Source organism: Portunus trituberculatus, chromosome 49 (genome assembly GCF_017591435.1).
Source record: "Portunus trituberculatus isolate SZX2019 chromosome 49, ASM1759143v1, whole genome shotgun sequence".
Classification (NCBI taxonomy): domain Eukaryota; kingdom Metazoa; phylum Arthropoda; class Malacostraca; order Decapoda; family Portunidae; genus Portunus; species Portunus trituberculatus.
The window spans coordinates 17,790,709-17,810,708 of NC_059303.1; the positions used below are offsets into that span (position 1 = coordinate 17,790,709).

The 20,000-nt window shown below is 40.0% G+C and overlaps 2 protein-coding genes and 1 long non-coding RNA gene across 5 annotated transcripts in view; 1 reads left to right on the forward strand and 2 right to left on the reverse strand.

Annotated features, from left to right (window-relative positions):
• LOC123499262 overlaps nucleotides 1–2,554 on the forward strand; it is a 60,798-nt gene extending 58,244 nt beyond the window's left edge. For both annotated transcript variants that reach the window (XR_006672941.1, XR_006672942.1), the window contains 2 exons: nucleotides 1,380–1,889; nucleotides 2,247–2,554. This is a non-coding gene — a long non-coding RNA (uncharacterized LOC123499262). The remainder of the gene's footprint in view (nucleotides 1–1,379; nucleotides 1,890–2,246) is intronic.
• The window catches only part of LOC123499261 (mitochondrial mRNA pseudouridine synthase Trub2-like), a 33,425-nt gene extending 22,856 nt beyond the window's left edge, over nucleotides 1–10,569 (reverse strand). The window contains exons 1-9 of one of the 2 annotated variants that reach the window (XM_045247059.1): nucleotides 10,549–10,569; nucleotides 9,668–9,787; nucleotides 7,980–8,388; nucleotides 7,384–7,515; nucleotides 5,470–5,600; nucleotides 3,673–3,795; nucleotides 2,719–2,830; nucleotides 2,232–2,482; nucleotides 352–1,909 (exon numbers count right to left, since the gene is read on the reverse strand). In XM_045247059.1, coding sequence (XP_045102994.1) covers nucleotides 1,871–1,909; nucleotides 2,232–2,482; nucleotides 2,719–2,830; nucleotides 3,673–3,795; nucleotides 5,470–5,600; nucleotides 7,384–7,515; nucleotides 7,980–8,157 — 966 coding nt within the window. In that variant the 5' untranslated portion in view covers nucleotides 8,158–8,388; nucleotides 9,668–9,787; nucleotides 10,549–10,569 and the 3' untranslated portion in view covers nucleotides 352–1,870. Of the gene's footprint in view, nucleotides 1–351; nucleotides 1,910–2,231; nucleotides 2,483–2,718; nucleotides 2,831–3,672; nucleotides 3,796–5,469; nucleotides 5,601–7,383; nucleotides 7,516–7,979; nucleotides 8,389–9,667; nucleotides 9,788–10,548 lie in introns of those variants that run through there. The other variant, XM_045247058.1, reaches the window with a different exon arrangement.
• On the reverse strand, nucleotides 8,261–11,211 carry LOC123499287 (uncharacterized protein C15orf61-like). The gene is made up of 5 exons (XM_045247088.1): nucleotides 11,184–11,211; nucleotides 10,549–10,736; nucleotides 9,655–9,787; nucleotides 9,053–9,067; nucleotides 8,261–8,388 (listed from the first exon to the last, which is right to left on the reverse strand). Exons 1-5 carry the CDS (start codon nucleotides 11,209–11,211, stop codon nucleotides 8,261–8,263), a joined length of 492 nt encoding a protein of 163 aa, XP_045103023.1.
• Between the last annotated feature and the right edge of the window lie 8,789 nt (nucleotides 11,212–20,000).

Consider the following 20,000-nt stretch of genomic DNA (forward strand, 5'->3'; position numbering starts at 1 on the left):
AATTACACACACACGCACTCTCTCCTCACACATACACACACACGCACTCTCTCACACATACGCACTCTCTCACACATACACACGCGCACTCTCACACATACACACGCACTCTCTCACACATACACACACGCGCGCTCTCTCACATACACGCACTCTCACACATACGCACTCTCACACATACGCACTCACACACACACACTCACACACACACACACACACACACACACACACACACACACACACACGCACGCATTCACACACGTCTATCTCTGAACATTTTTTCCTAACACACACACAACACATGTGCTAAACAATGACACATTCAGTCCTAAAGGCAACAGATAAAAAGTGTAGCACGTGGTCAGTTTATATATACAGATACAAAAGTCACTTACACTCATTCCATAGGAACTAAAATATGAAAAATGAAAGGCATCTCTGGCAATTCAGTTTACATCAGCATGTTTTCTAATAATTTTTTTAATTTTTTTTAGTTTACATCAGCATGTTTTCTAATAATTTTTTTAATTTTTTTTAGATAGTTATCATAGTTTGAAATATTCTCGCTGTGTTGAAGATAGTGCCATGCTACAGGTCCCCACAAACCTGTCCCTCAATAGCAGCCACAGGAGTCATTGCTATCTGCTCATGTGGCCAAAATACTTATCACTCCAATTTTAGAGTGGTATGCTACTCAAACAAACAAGTGCATGTTGGCTGTCTATGCCTCACAGCACACACAGCCAGTAGTCACCTTCGGTATGACCAGATGGTTGAGGGAGCAATATGTGGTGTTGCTCTGGTAACAACTTATTTATTCTCTTGTACTACCTCAAATCACAGAACTGCATACAGGAAACTAGTCCAAATCAGATTGCTGATATTATTGTTTGTGTTCAAGCATAATGAAAAAAATTCATACTGGTAGTTGGCCTAACCTGCCTGATGCAGTTCTTTGTCACAGCTAGGAAATTAGAAGCTGTATACAATTTATTATACATATTTATGACATAAGGACCCTTTTTTTATTAAAAATATCATCCAGAACTCCCTTGACACAATGTTAAGGAAAAGTGACAAGTTTAAGAAGGCAAATCAAGTGAACAACCAAGGAACAAACATAAGGGCTTTTTTCTCTGAATTCTTGATCTGCTACTGAAGCTTCAATACTTTTGATAATGAAGCAACAATTACTGTGATACAGAAGGTATATCATTATTATAAAGTAGTTCATATATGAATCATCTTTTTTATCTTTGATTTGGTATGTACAAGATTCCCCTTATAAAATTTTTAAGTATCTTCTTTTTACCTTTGATTTCGTATGCACAAAATTTATTAAAGATTATTGTAAGTCTATGACTTCCCATTTCTTGCAGAGAAGTCTGCTATGGAAGTGCCATCAAAGCCAGTGATCTACCTGTCCTGGCCTCCCTAGCTCACTACTGAGGAGGACAAAGGAGTAGTACATCAACAGCCTCCAAGTACAGCAATTGGCCCAGCCTGGATGCCTGCCCCTCCCACACTCTGAAGAGGACAGTAAGAGTGACTGCTAAAACTGGTCTGGATTCAACAGCAGCTTGAGTCTCTCTGCAGCATCCAGCCTACCCAGGACACCCCCTTCCACTACTGAAGATGAAAAATGCTGGAAGGAGTGTGTCCTGGGCAGGCTGGATGCTGATTCAGTTGCTGCAGGGAAACTCAAGCTGCTGTTGAATTTGTTGAATACAGACTATAATTTCTTAGGTGAGCTACTTTCTCTGTCCTCTCAGTGTAAGGGAAGAAGCACATCTTGATGGGGCTGTGAAGTGAGGACAAATGCATGCGAAGTCAAGTTGATACCAGACCAATGACAACATTCATCACTCCCTCAGCCTTCTGAAGTGAAGGTGAGGGTTGCCATCATGTGCTGCAAAGCAAGAGAACAGCTGACTTCACACACACACATACAGACACTCTGTACTACTGGATACCACACTAAAGTTATTAGGGTGGTATTTATTTAAGCTAAATAAGTAGTCAACAAATAATTCAGTTGGCTGCTAATGTGGCTAAAGAAAACACATCATTTGCAACTCTAATAGAGAGGCAATTCTCCTTACTTGTGACAATCATAGATAAAAATGAGATGCAAGTACACTCCCTGGCTAGCAGATTTGAGAGATGGAAACCAGGTATGATTAATGATAAAGGCTACCCAGTCATTGCTCCATTGTTGTAATACTGTTTACCTCATTCTCCTCCAGGGAAGCCAGACTGGGGGACTTTGGGGTGATGTTGTTCAGCAGTGGATAGGACTGGCCAATGTTGTTCACTATGTGCTCCAGTGACCAATGCTTGCGGAGGAGAGCGTGGCCAAGAGTCCAGGGTCCGTAGCGCACACACCGCAGCTGTGTACACACTGCATTGGTCTTCAGCTTGATGCCCAGCGAGTGAATTAGTTCTTTGAGGTAGTCACCAGTCTCGTTGATGCTTGACACCTCTGTCCAGAGAAGAGATGTGAACAGTAGCTACATCTTTTTAACATAATAAAGACTGCTTTCACACCTCCCTTCATGTTGTTTGCTTCCATACTGTTTACTCTTAACATCCAGGTATACAGACAGATAGATGTTCCACTACAACAAATCCACTATTACTTTTGTGTACTGTCATTTTTCTTTCATGTTCAAATAACAATTACTTGATGACTTTCTATTCTAAATTAGAAAAACTTACCCAGGGTAAAATCTGGAGGGTTGAACTCCTTAACACTGAGTGCATACAGAATAGGACTAGAATTCTCTTCTGGCCTCACAAGCCCAGTGCAGGACAATGCCTCATAAGCCTCCTGCGCAAAGAAAAAACCTACTTTTAGCTCAATGAAATGGAATGTTAAAACAAGAATATTCCCCTGTGTACTTGTCTTAGCTTTTCTTCCCAGCCCTGTTGTGTACAAGAAGCCATTCGATGATAACTAAGTCCATGATCCCACTCCAGTCCCCAATAATCATAATGTATCCCTGGTGAGAAAGCTGTACATCTATCACCCACCTGCTTCCATACCCTAACAAGAACAGTCTGAGGTGACCATTAATTAACACGCAATGTGACAACAGCAGGGACAGAATTTTGTTACATACAATACATATATCTAAAACTACTACCTCGTTCAGTAAACCAGGGGTGGGCAAACTTTTCAGAGCTAGGGCCACACTAAAAAAAAATCACAACCTTATAGAGCAGCATACTATATTAACCCAAATCATTAATATTTGAAATACAAAATTAAAGGCTTCTAAAGAAAAAGTCATCCTCACACACGTGCACACCTGCAAGAAAAAAATTAAATGCTCGCAATACTACATGGTGGTGTTTGTTAACTTGCTCTTTCAAATTTACTAAAATTTGGTGGGCTGCATGTGGCCCGCAGGCCGTAGTTTCCCCACACCTGCATTAAACAGATCTGCTACAGCTATTCCACTGAAATATTACTTTCTAAACTTTAATAAATTAACTGAGGAGACAATAAAGCCTTCCAATGAAAGGCACATGGCTCTATATAATACTGAAATGAGTAACAACAAGCACACAAGAGAGTCCTGAACCACACTGTATCTAAATCTACAACTTTTGAAACCTGCCACTCTCAGATAATAGAGTCAGTGTGGCCTTAATAATCATGCCCCTCACCTGGGAATGAATATCTAGACCCAGAAACTCCATAGAGGCTCGCTGGTGAGCTGCCTGAATGCTCATCAGGGCTCGGACAATCTTGCCTTTTGTGACGTGAGCAAATCTGGACTTCTCCACAACCTGCAAGAGTAAAGTTGTCTCAGATCAAACCTTCCTCCACCCAATACAAGGCTCCATCTATACACACACACACACACACACGAGAGAGAGAGGTGTAGTGAAATTTCCAGTCAGATTCTTTCAAAACACACGAGATATATATATATATAATGTTTTATCAGTCACATGCTAGTTAGATTTGGATCTTGCAGCACAGTCTTATGGATAAAGCCTTCTGATTTATTTAAATTGGACACGGGAAACAAAGGATAAGAAAAAAAAAGACCCATTTGGAATTTACTAAGGGAATCATCTCAAGTGTCTGGTACTCACTGACCGTAAACCTCATCACAGATGGTTTTGGGGTTGTCTTATACCACCAGTATCAACTCAACTAAAATCACCAAATTCAGACTGAAATTTTGGGTCATCTTATCTGAAAGTCATCCTGGCCACCGAATTATACATGATTTAATTACCAGAGATGTACAAATAACAATTTTGACCGATGCTGATTCTGATACCAATACCACATAATTGGGCCGATATCAATACTACTACTAATACCGATAACAGTCCACTGGAAACCAGTCTATAAGATTGTTGCCCAGTCATATGTGGGTCTTTTTTAAGTTTGAATATTTAGCCTAACCTAAAACTGCACTGTTATGTCATACCTTAAATTGAAATAATAAATATAAACTTTTTCCATATAGCCTAATGTACTTGAGTACTTAACCTGGGAGCCAGAAGGTGATTATTCTATTAGTCTAGCTTCTGAAACATTTGAAATTTTCTTTACAAAATCATTGATTAAAGATGGCTGAGCAGACGTTGAGAAGAAACCTCTGAAACTGTACTATTTGAAAAAATGTATGTTTACTAATAAGAATATACTGCTGTCTTATAAGTAAAATTATGTATAGTCTACCACTCAGAAGAATTAAAATCCTATAGATAACAAGGAAACATGGTAAAACTGACAAACCTTAACTCACGTACAAACAACAGCAGACTGCAGTATGTGCTGACTCTGAGGTGAGATATGTAGGAGCCTGACTCAACTAGTGACCTGTCTCGTACACATATGGTAGCAGTAGTAACTCGTTAGTAAAGAATACACTCTATCACTATGCACCATGGACTCAATATGCTGTATTATACTAAATAATTTGGCATTCTCACTCATTTATTTCTATTGCTTTAAAACATCCAAATTCTGGTTAACAGAATAACTTGCAGAGTGAGATACATAATGTAATAAATTCCTTTTTAAGAATCTGCAGTATCACCAGAAAATTAGCCAATACCGATAACAATACTCCTTAAATGAGCCGCTACTACTGATGTCAATACCGATACTCTTTAAATGGGCTAACACTACCAATACCAATACCAATACATCAGTACATCTCTAATAATTACTCACTCTTCATATTCCTGAGAAAGTTCTAAATTAAGTTGTTCACTTCTAACTTTGGGAGATGGCTTTTCCTCCAGTGTGGGTTTCTGTTACTGAATAAGTTTGTAATATTAAGTTTCATAGATCAGATCCTCTCCTTGACTTTTTGTTCATCTGATACTAATAATAATCTCAAAATAGTTAGTCATGGGGCCCAACGATACAAAAAAAAATCAAGTGAGCTGGAACTCTAGCATGGATAAACAAAATGCAACTTCCAATGCAAATCTTACCTTGCCTGTATGAAAGAGATTGTCCGTGGCATAACCAAACTTGCCGGACACCATGTACGTGCGAATGAGTCGACTCTCACGCACAAGGTGGGTGCCCTTGCAGCCACGGTTCACACCCATGATGCACACACCTGTCGGAGGAAGTACATTGAGAAGCTGCCATGTACAAGTTTTCCTACAATTTACCAGAAAAGATTTCACCAGTTCCACCAGAGTGAAAAGTAATAAAATAATGAAAGTCTAAATGTGTACCAGATTTGATAAGCTCAATAAATATTAAGAACAAAATAGAGAACTGATTATATTAAAAACAGCACCTTCAAGGTTATTATTCACTTACAAAGCATAATATTAACACTTATAATAACAAATAAACTTCCTAAGCATCATTAACCCCTTCCAGCGTAGGATCTATACATAAACCTTTGGAAAACGAGACTTTTTATGGGATCATCTATACATAGACGCTTACTGCACTAAGTTGTAGCACGGTCTATATATAGACAATTCCTTACAAGTAACAAAATTCATAAAATAGATCATTATTTGGCACCTCAAACACAGGTCAACATGGCCACTCAAGGCCCGTCACCATTTGCACTTTGTTGATGGTGGATGTGTTATGCTCATAAGCTAATACTGGAAATTTTTGCATTTTTTCCACTTTTTTTATTATTAGCCTATTATGTCAAGGAGAAAGAACTGTACCACACGCCAGCAACACTGCCTAAAAATGAATAAGTACAACACAAATACGTACGTGAAAATACAAAGAGGAAGTCAATTACATCTAGGTCACAAGTCCTGGATGTGAGTAACTCTAAACTTTCATACAAATATATTGACATACATTATCACCAATCAAACACAAATAACAATTATATATACACTACGCGCCAATGAATTGTTCACTGTGACAAACAAAAGTAGCTATTTCCCTCACTGGCCTCTCTGCCTTGTGTAAAGACACAATGACTTTTATCTGGTCCTTTGTCAAGTTTGTGTCAGGGCGTATCTGCTCAAATTACAGGCGGAAAATGAGGTGATATCTTTACAAATGTTTTACTAATAACTGACAAATGTCAACTGACAGTCCATCAATGGTTTTCATGGACTGCTTGTACTTCAAACGTGTTCCCAGATGCATGATAACTCGCATAAATCACTACGGTGCCATATTAGAGGAAATGATCTTAAAGCCCTCGCGGAAGTGATCTGTTGTGAAGCAGCGAACAATTCATTGGCGCGTAGTGTAGATTCAATTGCTTGTTCAGTTTTAAGGTAGAGTCTATATATAGATGTCACTTATTCAGTTTTGTGGCAGTCTATATATAGATGTCAATCTGAAGTACCCATTTGCTGGAAAACTATATATAGACATATGGATGAAAGTCAGTAGTCTATATATAGACAATTTTTTATTTGGTAGTACACTCATCTGCCCTGCTGATGGGAAGGAGTTAAAAACACAATAAATAAAACTTCAGAGGGCTGGTGTACAAAAAAATCTGTTGATTATTCTACCACTAAAAACATTGGTGGTTGCAGTGGTTAGGGCATACCACTAGTGCTACACAAATGCCTTCCAGTTGATACATGAGCACTTTCAAAATCATGCATTTTTCACTTAAATTAAACTAATTCATTTCTCAGAAAAATGGTTATTGCCTTACACAAGATAATCTGGCATCGATCAGCAGGTGGAGAAGAAACAGATGCATCCCTCACATTAAACTGAGTTGTGTTCCTTGTTGTTAGTTCATTTGTGTGTTCTACTTATGAAAAAACTGATATTTGCTGGAAGTAAGTTTTCTGGAACCATGTGATACGCAGGGACTATACGGGACCTCCAAGTGGTACTCACTCAGGAAAAGTTTGGGAACCACTGGGTTAAGGTCTTTGGTAAGTATGTACCTGACACATCCTTGTGGAGGTACTGAGCCCAGGAGACACGCAGGTCCTTCGGCTGGTAGTGCGGTCCCAACACCAGTTCATGTGCAGCAAAGTTTTCCTTCTCCTTCACCACCAGACCCTCACTGATGCTTCCTGGGAACAGATGACCAAGAATGAGATTTTTTATCATCTTAGGCATCTAATACTTAATCTATGAGGTTTCTATCATTTTCAGCAATCAATAATTAATTAGCATCAACATTTGCCCAGGATTATTTTGCTCCAATATAAGTACAAGCCTTCTATTAATCCAATCATTACTGAGACAAATTTTCATCTTGGTTTTTATGTATGATTAGAGAATTTTATTTGCATTAGAAAGCGTCAATGGAGGCCAAAAGATTAATAGCCATCTTTACTATATTTAACATCACACAAGTTTCTGAAGCTGTATAAAATTGCCACATAGTAACCAGAATGAATATGAAAATGCATCATGATACTGATATATTCAGTTCACCTTAGTGGAAACAACTATCCAGTCAAAATAATCCTAATATTCAGCTTTGCTACAAAATAATCTTCTAAACCTACACTTCTCTGTACACCTTCCACACCTTCAATAGCCACAATGGGAGGCACGTGTCTTGGCTGCAGTTCATTCAGGTCCCGACAAAGGTTTCCCACAATGACATTCCTCATGAACCTGACAGACATGTCGACAGGCTTGTACACACAGAACACCCCGTGGAGGTGGTTCCACGCCTCTGGGGCATAGTTGATCAGCTTGGCCATGGTGCTGATGATGGGTGTCTGCTGCTACTTGTGACTACTTATGTGTCTTGTCCAGTAACAATAAAGTTAATACTGACTTCGTTCCAGTGACTTCCTTCAGACATCAATGCCTAGCTCCCCGATCTTCTTCGTAGAGAAAATATATGGTGACTGTTCCCTCAGGGGTCTTCACGTCTTCCTGGAAGCTGATGAGCAAAGAAGCACCAAAGCCATAGGCCAGGCAAGGGAGACCTATGGAAAATAAGTGATATAAAAATCAATGAACACTTTGATGGCAATATATCATTTTTCATTAATAGATTCCTAGTTATCATAATTTACTTGTGGAAAGATTCAAGAACTTTTAAAAATAAACCTTCATGGCTCAACACAAACACTATCCATTATTGATTTAATTCAACAAGTTCAGAGAATAAAGTTTTAAAGATGAGGTCAGGAAGGTGGTGCCTGATTTGAATAGTACTACACACAATGTTGTCACTAGACTTGAAACTTTAACATTAGATACAACCATGTTTAAACCAAAGTGAGATATAGATTCTCTTACATTATAGTCAGCATTCATATTTACAATAACTAAACAATTCTGATTTTAATACACCTATACACAGACCCTTGGATGGCAGCAGCCAAGAGGTAATTTTGGGGAAGCAATTCAATCCTTGACAGAAACTATACCTTTTCAAGCTGTTGCTGAGTGGCCAAATAACATCACATGCTTCCTGTCAACCCTCAGAATACACACAAGCTTTCTATCAGCCCTATCTCCAACAAATCACATCAAGTTCTGGAGAGGCAGGGGCAGCATGGCCAGCAGAGACATCACTCTAAAGATTTGCCAGTATCACCACAAACACCAACTGGCCAACCATATCTCCACAAGTACAAGACTGACCATCTGAGCCTAAAGCTGTAGCAAACACAATGCAAAATTGTGTTGAGGAATACCTATATTGTATAAATTTGTGAAATTTTCTTCAATCTGTCAAATAAAGTGTTATAAACACAATTTTTTTTTTTCTATCTGACTTCCTATCTCTCTTATTTGTATGCTATGGAAAATGAGCACAAATTAATTTTTCTATTAGTCTGGGAGCTTTTATATATACAAACACTATTAAAAATATGTGATACTTAATATGAAACTGAGCATAATACTCACAGGATGATGGCGGCTCAGTGAGGATCAACATTAATCCATGCTACATTATCATTTTGTAACTGTGCTCAATAATTCTAAGCTCTTAAGAACAAAAGAGACTAAGGAAAGTTGCAAGAGGTAGTCAAATTTACACAAGGCAGTCCCTGTATTGAAACATTACTACCTACTTCCACCCATCATTCTTTACGAAAAACTTCTCCAGTCTTCTGAAGCTCCCTGATGACTCAGCATTAACCTTGAATGAGTGCAAAGATCCGACATATTTTACTAATCATCTCCATGTCACCTTACCACACTTGCCTCTTGCCACCTCACCACACCTGTCTCTTACGCACCAAGGTTCATCACCTTCAACGCCCGGAAGAACTTGTCATCAGTGGAGAGGTCTTGATAGGGTCGCTGGGAGCAGTGGTACTTGATATAAGGCCAACATCCAGTCCTCAGAATATGGTAGTTCACGTCATCCACCTGCCACAGTACATGCAGTGTGATAATTGCAGCTTCTTTGTTAACAGACTCTCTGATCACTCCATGTTATATTGTGTCAGGTCTACTCCCAAACTCAACTTTATTCCTGGTTAAATGTGCGACAAACATACACAAAGCAGTGGTCATTGTAATATAGATTAACAAACAGAAAAGGTGTCCAAGAGTAATAAGAACAACAGAAAGTTATAATTACATTGAGAATTAAAAACACATTAACTTGATGGCTTATCCAAATCAAAGACTTTAGTAAAATACAGGATGTGAGAAAGGGAGAACAGTTACTCTAATCAGGCAATAAATATACAGGGTTTAGAAGAACAAGTAGAGCAAAAAAATTACCTAAAGAATTTCCATCTGACCAGAGATTTTAACACAATCTTTATTTGAAATTAAGTTCATCCCTTACTCATCAAACGCTCCACTTTATAACACTGAAAGCACATAACATAAAATAAAGAACCTTTACATTATGAGCCAACTACTGACTTTAACCATTCACCAAACAGACCACAAAGGGCAACATAAAATGAAAAAAAGCCCACTTAGTTGCCAGTCCCCTTGCAGGTCTGAAAGGGTTAGCTGAAATGAAAGGTTAAATGTCTTGAAACCTCCCTCTTAAATGATAAATGAAGTCAAGTCATGAGAAGTTGGAAATAAAGAAGCAGGTAGGGAGTTCCAGAGTTTACAAGAGAAAGACAGAACGGCAAAGGTTAGAACATGGCTATACAAAAATGCATTACCTTCCAGTTGAAGTGTGACTTTCCCCGCTGATCACTGGTCACATCGCTATACCGCACAAAATAGGAGGTCCAGTGAGGAAGTCCCCGCTGACGCAAGTGTGACGTCAGCACCAGGGATGAAGCAGGTTTCTCAGTTCCCTTTGCTGCCCTCCACCATCGCCACCAGAGGCTGCCACGCATTAGCACCACTGCAGAGTAAAGAAGGCATCACACCCCACACCAGGGCTTCCCACAACAAAGCTAGGACATGATATCTGTTAAGTTTCAATAAAATATCATTTATCTGGAAATCAATAGTCAGTCTCAAAATCAAAACCCCACACCTGCTTCACATACATACATACGTACATAGGTACGGTAGCCCTCTGGTTTGTATACAGGTCAACCACCTCTATAAAAGGACAGCAACTTAAAAATCTACCTAAAGAAAGATTAAAACGACATTCTGGTACTGTGCTGGTAATGGAATAATGAGTTACAGTATTAACTATCTCTCACTCTCACTCAGAGAGAGAGAGAGAGAGAGAGAGAGAGAGAGAGAGAGAGAGAGAGAGAGAGAGAGAGAGAGAGAGAGAGAGAGAGAGAGAGAGAGTGTCCTCACCCCATTTCTTCAATGTGTTCAAAGTCCTACTTACTGTACTTTAATTTTCCAAGACTTGGCATCGGTTGCTAGCAAAACTTCAAGAAACAGCACGAGGCAAATTACATAATGATTAAAATTGGTTTAGATTCCATTCATTTGAATTTTTAATTTACTTACTTTGATGTACACCAGATGTATTCCACTTTGTTATCAGTAGTGTACCCATTGATTGACCTATATGTCCTTTGTCAGAATCTTATGCACATGTGCCATCTTTTAAAGTGACCATCTCATCAGCTTCAGCTTAGACAATCTCAGTCTCACTTGTGGGACATTTATAAGCAGTTAAGGTCCCTTTTTGGGAGGAATTCTGAAGCTGTCACAACAGCACTCTAAAATTTCTCTGAATTAATTACCAATACAGAGGTTACTACATCTCTAAACAATCTGATCATGAAGCTTACTTAGTTAAAAATCTTTAACAGAACCCCAAATAGATTCATTCTTACATTAGAAACAAAGTGTGTTGACCCCATATTGGTCCACTAAAGATATTGGCTGACCAAATTGTTACAGATCCTTAATCTATTCATCTTTCATTAGTATACACTGCTGTAGTCCCAGATTCTCCTTCACCATTTCAAGAACATGACTCAACCATACATGATTTAGTAATGTCTCATGATGATGTCAAGAAAGCACTGGATATATTGGGCCCCAGTTCCTCTATGATACCTGACAAGCTGCATCCTTGCTAATTAAAGTCTTGTCTTATCCCAGTTGGCTGATGTTTAAGAAATCATTGGATACTAGCATGGTTAGTATAGGACCTTATATTTTGGAGACACTCATTACTGGTTTCTTATCTTCAAAAAAGTGTTCCTGATATGTTCCATTTAATTACAGACCAATGTCTTTAACTTGAGTACTTTCTAAATGTATGAAATGTGTAATCTCTTAACATATACTTTCCTATGTGAATGTAAATAATTTGCTGGGTGCCAACTCACAGATGATCAGTTGCTCCTTGCATATAACAATGTTATTAAATGGATTGCGCAAGGACGTAAAGTAGACAATCTTATTCAACTTCTCTAATGTATTTGATGTAGTATTTGTACATGAAATTTTGTTCCAGCAATAGTTTAAGTTAGGGATAGGAGGAAAAGTATTGCATTGGATATGAGAATTCTTGACCAACAAAGATGGGAATTATGGTTAATCATAAAGTGGTAAGCAGATCCCAACCAGTTTTAAGTGGAGTCCTACAAAGATCTGTTCTTGGCCCACTCATTTTTTACTATATATATATATATATATATATATATATATATATATATATATATATATATATATATATATATATTTTTTTTTTTTTTTTTTTTTTTTTTTTTTTATACCATATGGGCTTTTCACAGGAATTTATGGGCTAAAGGGGATACTCTTTGTGGTACCTCCTATCTCAAAGCCCACCCGCTACGAAACCCTTGCCCCAAGTGAGGAAGCCCAACCTACACTCTGACCGTGGAAAGGATTCGAACCCGTGCACTTGGAGACCCATCGGACCCCAAAGCATGCATGGTTCCATGTTCATTGTCCAACTAAAATCTTTGCTGATGATTTAAGATTATATATATGTACAGATACAATTGCCAAGCAGAGAAACAAAGGTAGTGTGGAGACTTCTCAGAGATATTGACACTGCATCAAGTGGCTACATCCCGGGGTTACAAATGAACCCTACCAAGTGTGTTGCCCTTCACTTTCGTATGAAGTGTATTGATTGGTCTGGACTGAAGATCTGGCGCATTATCATTTACGGGGTGACGTGTTATCTGAAAAGGATATTTCTCAGGACGTAAGTATTTCTGTGGACACATCACTAAGTTCCACAAATACATTTCAACTATTACATGTAAAGTCTCTGCTGTGGCAAATAACCTGTTGAAATCCATGATCACACACTTATGACTACCTTGTATATCTCATAGATATGCTCTTTGTTACAGCAGAGCTCAGCAATGTGGAACCTTGGATATATTATTTTTCCAAAAAATTTAGGGAAAAATATTTTTCTCTTTCTAAATTATGAATATGGCATTGGAAATACTCTCTCAAAGTTTCATATTGAATTTTTTTTTTCTAAATTGGTTTTTAATAGGAAAACAGATAAATATATTGCGATCATTGGCAACTCCGGTAAGACAAGTAATGCTTTTTTTATCAGTCATTGAATTAGAATGTGTGTGTTTGTTTGATACTGGAAATTAGTAATTATTTTCTGGTAGCATTTAGCAACCTAACTCAGTTGCCTGAGCCATTGAGTTAGGTTGTCATGTTGTTCTCCAGTCATTAATAAAGCATTTAGCACAAGTACAGAAATGCTAACAAACAGATTTACTCTCTGGGAAGCTGTAATATGTAGTTATTACGAGAATCTTCACTACATAGGTAACATTCTTGGATTCACATCAGCAGTATCACAACCTCTCACATCCATAAGCATGACAGTAAACATGAGGTAGGTGTGAAGAGAAAAGAGAATGTAGGTATTTAGACCAAGATTATCCAGCAGCGCATGTTTAAAGGACGGCCGTGGGATCTTTAAACTTAAAAGAACTCTCCTGAAAACTTCTTTTTTTTTTTCATTCAGAAGCCTATAACTTTGTTAGTTTTAAACAAAAATGAGTGATATTTGTTTTATTGTAAAGAAAAAATTGGTTTCCATTTTTTCTAGACAAATAATTATATTTAGTTTCAAACAATCTATCTTTTTTTTCTTTTTTCTCTCTAAATCACCAATTTGTCAGAGAACTTGTAAGTAATATTTACACTAAGATGGAGAGTACTTTGGGAAAAATTATTCTCTAGAAATTGTTTTACTGTAGTAACTCCTTCAAAATATACAGAGAACAAAATGCTCAAACAAAATGACTCAATGGAGTAGGGAAGCAAGCAAAAGCAGTGCATAAAATTTTCATAAATATTCGTTGCTCTAAATGCAATTTGCATAATTTACTCAGGCACAACATGAATTATATTTCATTATATAAGAGATTTATCCATAAGCTAACCAAAGCAGTAGATCGCACTCTTATGTTCCGCACAAGATGGCCTTGAGAATTTACCCTATCATGATTGTCTCTCAGCTTAGAATGTATTTTCTGTTAGAGGGTGATTACTACATCATGACATTACGAAGTTATGGCAAATTGTAACTGGAAGATCTTCCTTAAATTCTAATATATTTTTCTTCTATCCAGCTTTTAGCACAACCAGAGGCCATCATATTTGCACCAGCCTAACATTATGACATGCTCATTTGTGATATCAAATACAGGGCCTTTGGAACTTCCTTCCCAAGTCTGTTGTTATATGTTCAAATCTGGAGTCACTTAAATTTGCTTTAGCATCTCATCTTGGAAATTTACTTTTATAACATTATAACTGGTTGGGTTAATTCTCTTGATCACTTAGTGCAGTTCATGATGCACTCCAGCATTTTGTATTGTTAATTCAAAATATGGAGTACTTGTATCTGTAAGATGTGGTGCATCTGCAGAGCGGTTACTTCGCCCCTTACCCGAGTTTGGGGGCCAGGAAGCCCGCCAGGAGAGAGAGAGAGAGAGAGAGAGAGAGAGAGAGAGAGAGAGAGAGAGAGAGAGAGAGAGAGTGTCAGATCACATTCCAATGCCTCAATGACGGAGGAGAGCAGGTGGCACACAGGGTCTGGGAGCGCCACCACAACTATTGCCGCGATCAATAACACTAAGAACAAACAAGAGACGAGTACTGCCCATCATGACACCTTCCTCCACCACACACATGTCCTGGACGGTGGCACTCAGATATTACGCGATGTTTTACTCTACGGTGGCTTCCTTTACGTGAAGTAAGCCTGTGTAATAGCCACGAGGATAACCACTCATAAGAATCACTCGTATACATTAATTAACTAACAATTCTAATGGACAGCGGCTCTAGTATTCTCGAAGTACAGTTATGACTCATACAAACGAAGCAGAAAACACTAACCGCCGTCGTGGATGAGAAGAGAAAACAGGAGAAGCTGTGTGTGTCCTAGCAGGCTGGGGAGCCACTCAGCTGTGTTTTGGTTACCACAGCTGCCAGCTGCTGGGGTGCGAGGGACCGACGGCAGCAAGACGAGTCTCGCTCCAGGGACAGCTCAGCCTTTCGTAGTCTTGATTTTACGTACAGATAGCTTCCTATTCCATTAAAGCTTCCCCAAAGTATATATTTACAATAAGCCCTTCCTTTCTGTCATCAACAGTCTCTTCCCCAAGAAGAGCAAGCTTGGGCACCTTGAGGAGGAACAAGGTTTTCGAATGAAGTTAAAATGGACAATTTATGGCGATTTTCAAGCCTAAAGAAAAATGTCAATTTAGGCCAAAACTTGTTGCCAACAATCCGCTATATTTTTAGCTGTATTACCTACATTTAGCGTAAAACCTAAGTGGTAATCTTCGCCCTGGGGACTGCGCCTTCCTGGACACCGCTACTCCAGCTACTAACCAAACCTGCTATAACCAAACCTATCCTAATTTTAATGTATATACAATATGTAGCGAACCATTAGCAACGTTGTTCACTAATAACACCAACGCTCACCACCGCCACTTCCTCCTACATGTGTTCCTGCGCTGCATCCCTCTAAGAAAATAACAAAAAATGTCTGGTAGGTACCTGGTATTACTCACAATTTTGGAGAGTAAAATCAACCTGTAATGCATACAAGTCGATCGAGTCTCTTAATTGCGTTTCCGGTGTAATGATGACAACTCAAAAGACCTGATCACAGTCAGAGCACTGGGCGTCCATGGTGACAAAGACTTGGCAAATAGTTTAAACCTAGACACGTGGTTCACTCTCTCTCAGTAGAAACAAATGCAATATAAGTAACTCCCGGATTGGAGAGCTGTCATTGGACGTCCTAGCTATAGTCCAACGTCCGTGATTGGTTTTCCCATGACACGTCATTTCAGTAACTACCGGCATGGCGGCCTCTCATTGGTAGTGATGGACAAGTTCCGGTACCAGTACCGGTAATACCGGTCCCAGCCTTAACGGTACTGTACCGGTAAATTTACGTACCGGTAAATAGCCGAAACGGTACTGAGCAAATTGTATAGTGGAGTGGGTAGTGAGGCGACCACCTGTGGTTCACCTGTGGAGCGTTGCCCAGGTAACCAACACGCACGCACACACACACACACACACACACACACACGTACTTACTATCTGGAAGCTTTACCAAATCTCTCCACTCATTACTTCGACTTACTCATGTGTCTGTTGTGAAGAGCTAAGAGGAATGTTGAATCAGGATTATGAGAGAGAGAGAGAGAGAGAGAGAGAGAGAGAGAGAGAGAGAGATTCCATTCACGTTTTATTTATTTTTTATTTATTTTTTTTTTTTACGGTAAGGCCTATAGCGCCTGTAGGCACACTTGAAGAGTGTATGGGAAGCGCTGTTCAGCTTCCGCCCATTAGTGGCGCAGGCAATTTTATTTATAGTGGTACCCATATTAGGGCCCATATCACCACCCAAGCTCATCTTGAGTGTAACCACCTAGAACCTGGGTATCATGGTGACATGTAGGTAACTTTAAACCACTTGACAAATAACAAAGTGTTTTAAGGCTGTACGTGGTGGGATTCGAACCTACGCGTGGACGTCTGCCCGATCCCACGCTGACCACCTTACCCACTATACCACCGCCTCACGTGCAGCGATACAAGTGGAAATATGTAATAGGTGAAAACAATTTGATGTGTAGGCATTGTTTTCAGTAAGATCTCAAGCACACACAGTGACTTGCATACACTTATTCATTGGGGTTAACTAGTATCAAAGCTATTTAGGGTGTGCGTTGCCGTAACCCCTTCAGTACCAGGACGCGTTTCCCTATGCATTCTGCTATTTGGTGATTTTATACAGCTTCAGAAACTTATGTGGGGGATTAAAATAGTGAAGACTCCAGCCATTAATCTTCTGACCTCCAAAAATCAAGGTAAAAGAATTGCGAGGAACCTTGATTTGTTTTCGCCAGCCACTCCACGAACGACGATGGAAAGTGGAAACATGTCGGGTGAAAACAAGGCGCTGTGTTGTTACTGTTGTCGTCCATAAACTCTCAATCTATCTCTGTGGGCACTGTTGTCATTAAGATCTCCAGCACTGAAATACCGCCATGCACTCAGTTATGGGCGTCTGAGTGAGTCGAGTCTAATCCCTTAAGTGGCATTTTTACGATAGTTTGTGTGTGATTAGATGATTTTGCTTACAATAAGAAGGATCTACGGTGTCAGAGATTAATGGCCAGTTTTCACTATTTTAATCCCCACATAAGTTTGTGAAGCTGTATAAAATCATTGAGTAATAGCCAGAATAAATATGAAAACACGTCATGTTACTGCAGGGGTTAACACGGCGGGGCGAGGCGAGGCGATAGAGGCACCTTGCTTTGCTCCGGGCTATGTGTTTCCTACATATCCTTGCTCAATAAGCGCTAAGAATAGGACACATTTCGCTATACGCTATTACTTGCAGTTTGTGTTGACAGACTAGGATAATAAAGAGGGACGCCAGAGATGAAACGTATACAGAACGGTGAAATAACGACACACACACACACACACACACACAGTCTGAGTCCTATCCGAAGATCTGTCTATGTGCTCTGAGCTTGTTCCGTAATGGGGAAGGCTGGCTGGGTGACTACCGGGCGACCATAGTGAATCACACACACACACACACACACACACACACACACACACAACACGCTAAGTACCATGAAAGAAAAGGACACACACACACACACAGCCACCTCCCCCTCCAACACCCTCCAGCTGGGAGCTGGGTGTCAGTGGTTCCAGCTGGTGGGCTCCTCATAACGAAAGATAAGGCAACACACACACACACACACACACACACACACACACACACACACACACACACACACACACACACACACACACACACACACACACACACACACACACACACACACACCCACCCCCCACACCCTCGGGCCTGGAGCCAGGTATCGGCCTGGGTCCAGCCGGGGTGGGGGTCGGCCTCCTTGATGACGTCACATATATTCGTTACGCAAATCATTTTGAAAATGAGGATTCCCAAAAAGGCAGCTGGACACGAATGTTATAAAAATTCTGACTCGTTATCAATCGAAACTAACTTCTAAAATACAAAAACATTGCCGAGAAAAGGAATAATAAAATAGCTCAAAAATATACTAAATAAAGTATTAGAACTTCGACTTGCTTAAACACAATTTCAAAGCCCACCAATTTCATTCAACTGAATCGATAACGTTTTTCAAAAATTATGACTATCATTTCGATATATCAAAACCTGGCAACTCGCCCTATTAGAAAAATAATATTTAAAAATGACGTTGTTTACAATATTAACAGGACTACATATCATTCTTAAAGTCCACATCTTTAACTTCTCAGGAGCCTTGCACACTTTTCTCATGATAAACCATCTTTTGAAAACACAAACACTTCGCTACAACCTCAAATAAAAAATCACAGATAGCGGAGGTAAAAATTTTAGCGTATTTTGGCCCTCCCATTCAAGTCATAAACACCCTCTACATCACCGTACTTCACTCAACTCAAGCATGGAAGACACGTAAAACACTGCGAACTATCATTAGAAACCCTTAAAAGGCACTTGTGACTCGAAATAAATGAACTGAGACAAATATAAATAATAGTGGAAGTCGAGCATCTGGGACCGGCATTTTGGGCGGGAGCTGGTGATGACGTCACAGCCTGGGGCTCGTGACGTCATGGGTAGGCCCGCTTCTTCTCACTGAGCCTCCATAGCACACAAATCAGGTAATTGCGGATATATCTCAACAACTGACATGAAAGATTAGGCCTATGGCTCCACTTTGTGACCTGTCTGGCCTGTAATGAGTGAGAGATGAGGCAGATAATGGCTGAGAGAGAGGCGGCGGGTCAGGGATCGGTTTGTTTACGTTTTCAAGATTTGAATTATTTGGTTTTATAAGTATGTGCAGGTGTTAGTTCACTGATATGTTGTCCTGGAGGTTACCAACGTTAGGTTATGACATGGCACCACCGTGAAATGATGAGTTACACCAATATATTACTTACGTTAGCCAAAGACTGCTCGGCGGCGGCTGTCCGTGTCACTAGCAGGCACCCACACTCCACTGTCCACTTGTCCACTTTGTGTCCTCAACCATGTTTAAATAGTTAACCTCTGATTACTGAGAGGCTACACACACAATATTCTCTTCGCTACTATAGATATCACTATTATCGGTATCTTCATCTCCACCACTCACTGTCCCTCACGGCCAGCGCCTTGTCCTGCCAAGTGCAGCGCGGCTCACGGACTGGTGGGCAAGTTCCCGTACCAGCCTTAACGGTACTGTACCGGTAAATAGCCGAAACGGTACTGAGCAAATTGTATACAGCGTGGAGGTGGCTCAAGGCGAGCGGTGATGGGTAAGACGGTAACATTGAGTCATTCTCACTCTCGGTACCGCTCCACACTGGTACCGACTGGCTGCCCTGGCGCGTCGGCGCGGTCTCGGTAGCTCGGCGAGACGCGTCTGTACTGGTACGACTGAATGTGCCGGCATCATTTCCGGTACCGCTTGACGCTTGTACCGTCTAGCGTCTGTGCCGGGACTCTGCTGCTTCGTACCGCTAAGAATGAATAATGTGTCGGCACCACTCGGCGGATCGGTGGCCGGGACGGGTGGCGGTCTGGCGGACTGGCGTCTGGCGGTGCAGTAACACTGCAGTTGGCCGGCATTTTACCATTGCATTTCTACTTCTACTACTA

Bases quoted from the DNA above. Each gene is read 5' to 3' on its own strand.
- LOC123499287 (XM_045247088.1), bottom strand. From the start codon at position 11,211: ATGCCAAGTCTTGGAAAATTAAAGTACA. The intron at 10,737-11,183 runs GTAAGTAGGACT...TTTACTCTGCAG, and splicing joins TCTTGGAAAATTAAAGTACA to TGGTGCTAATGCGTGGCAGC. The intron at 9,788-10,548 runs GTAATGCATTTT...GTACTGTGGCAG, and splicing joins AGTCACACTTCAACTGGAAG to GTGGATGACGTGAACTACCA.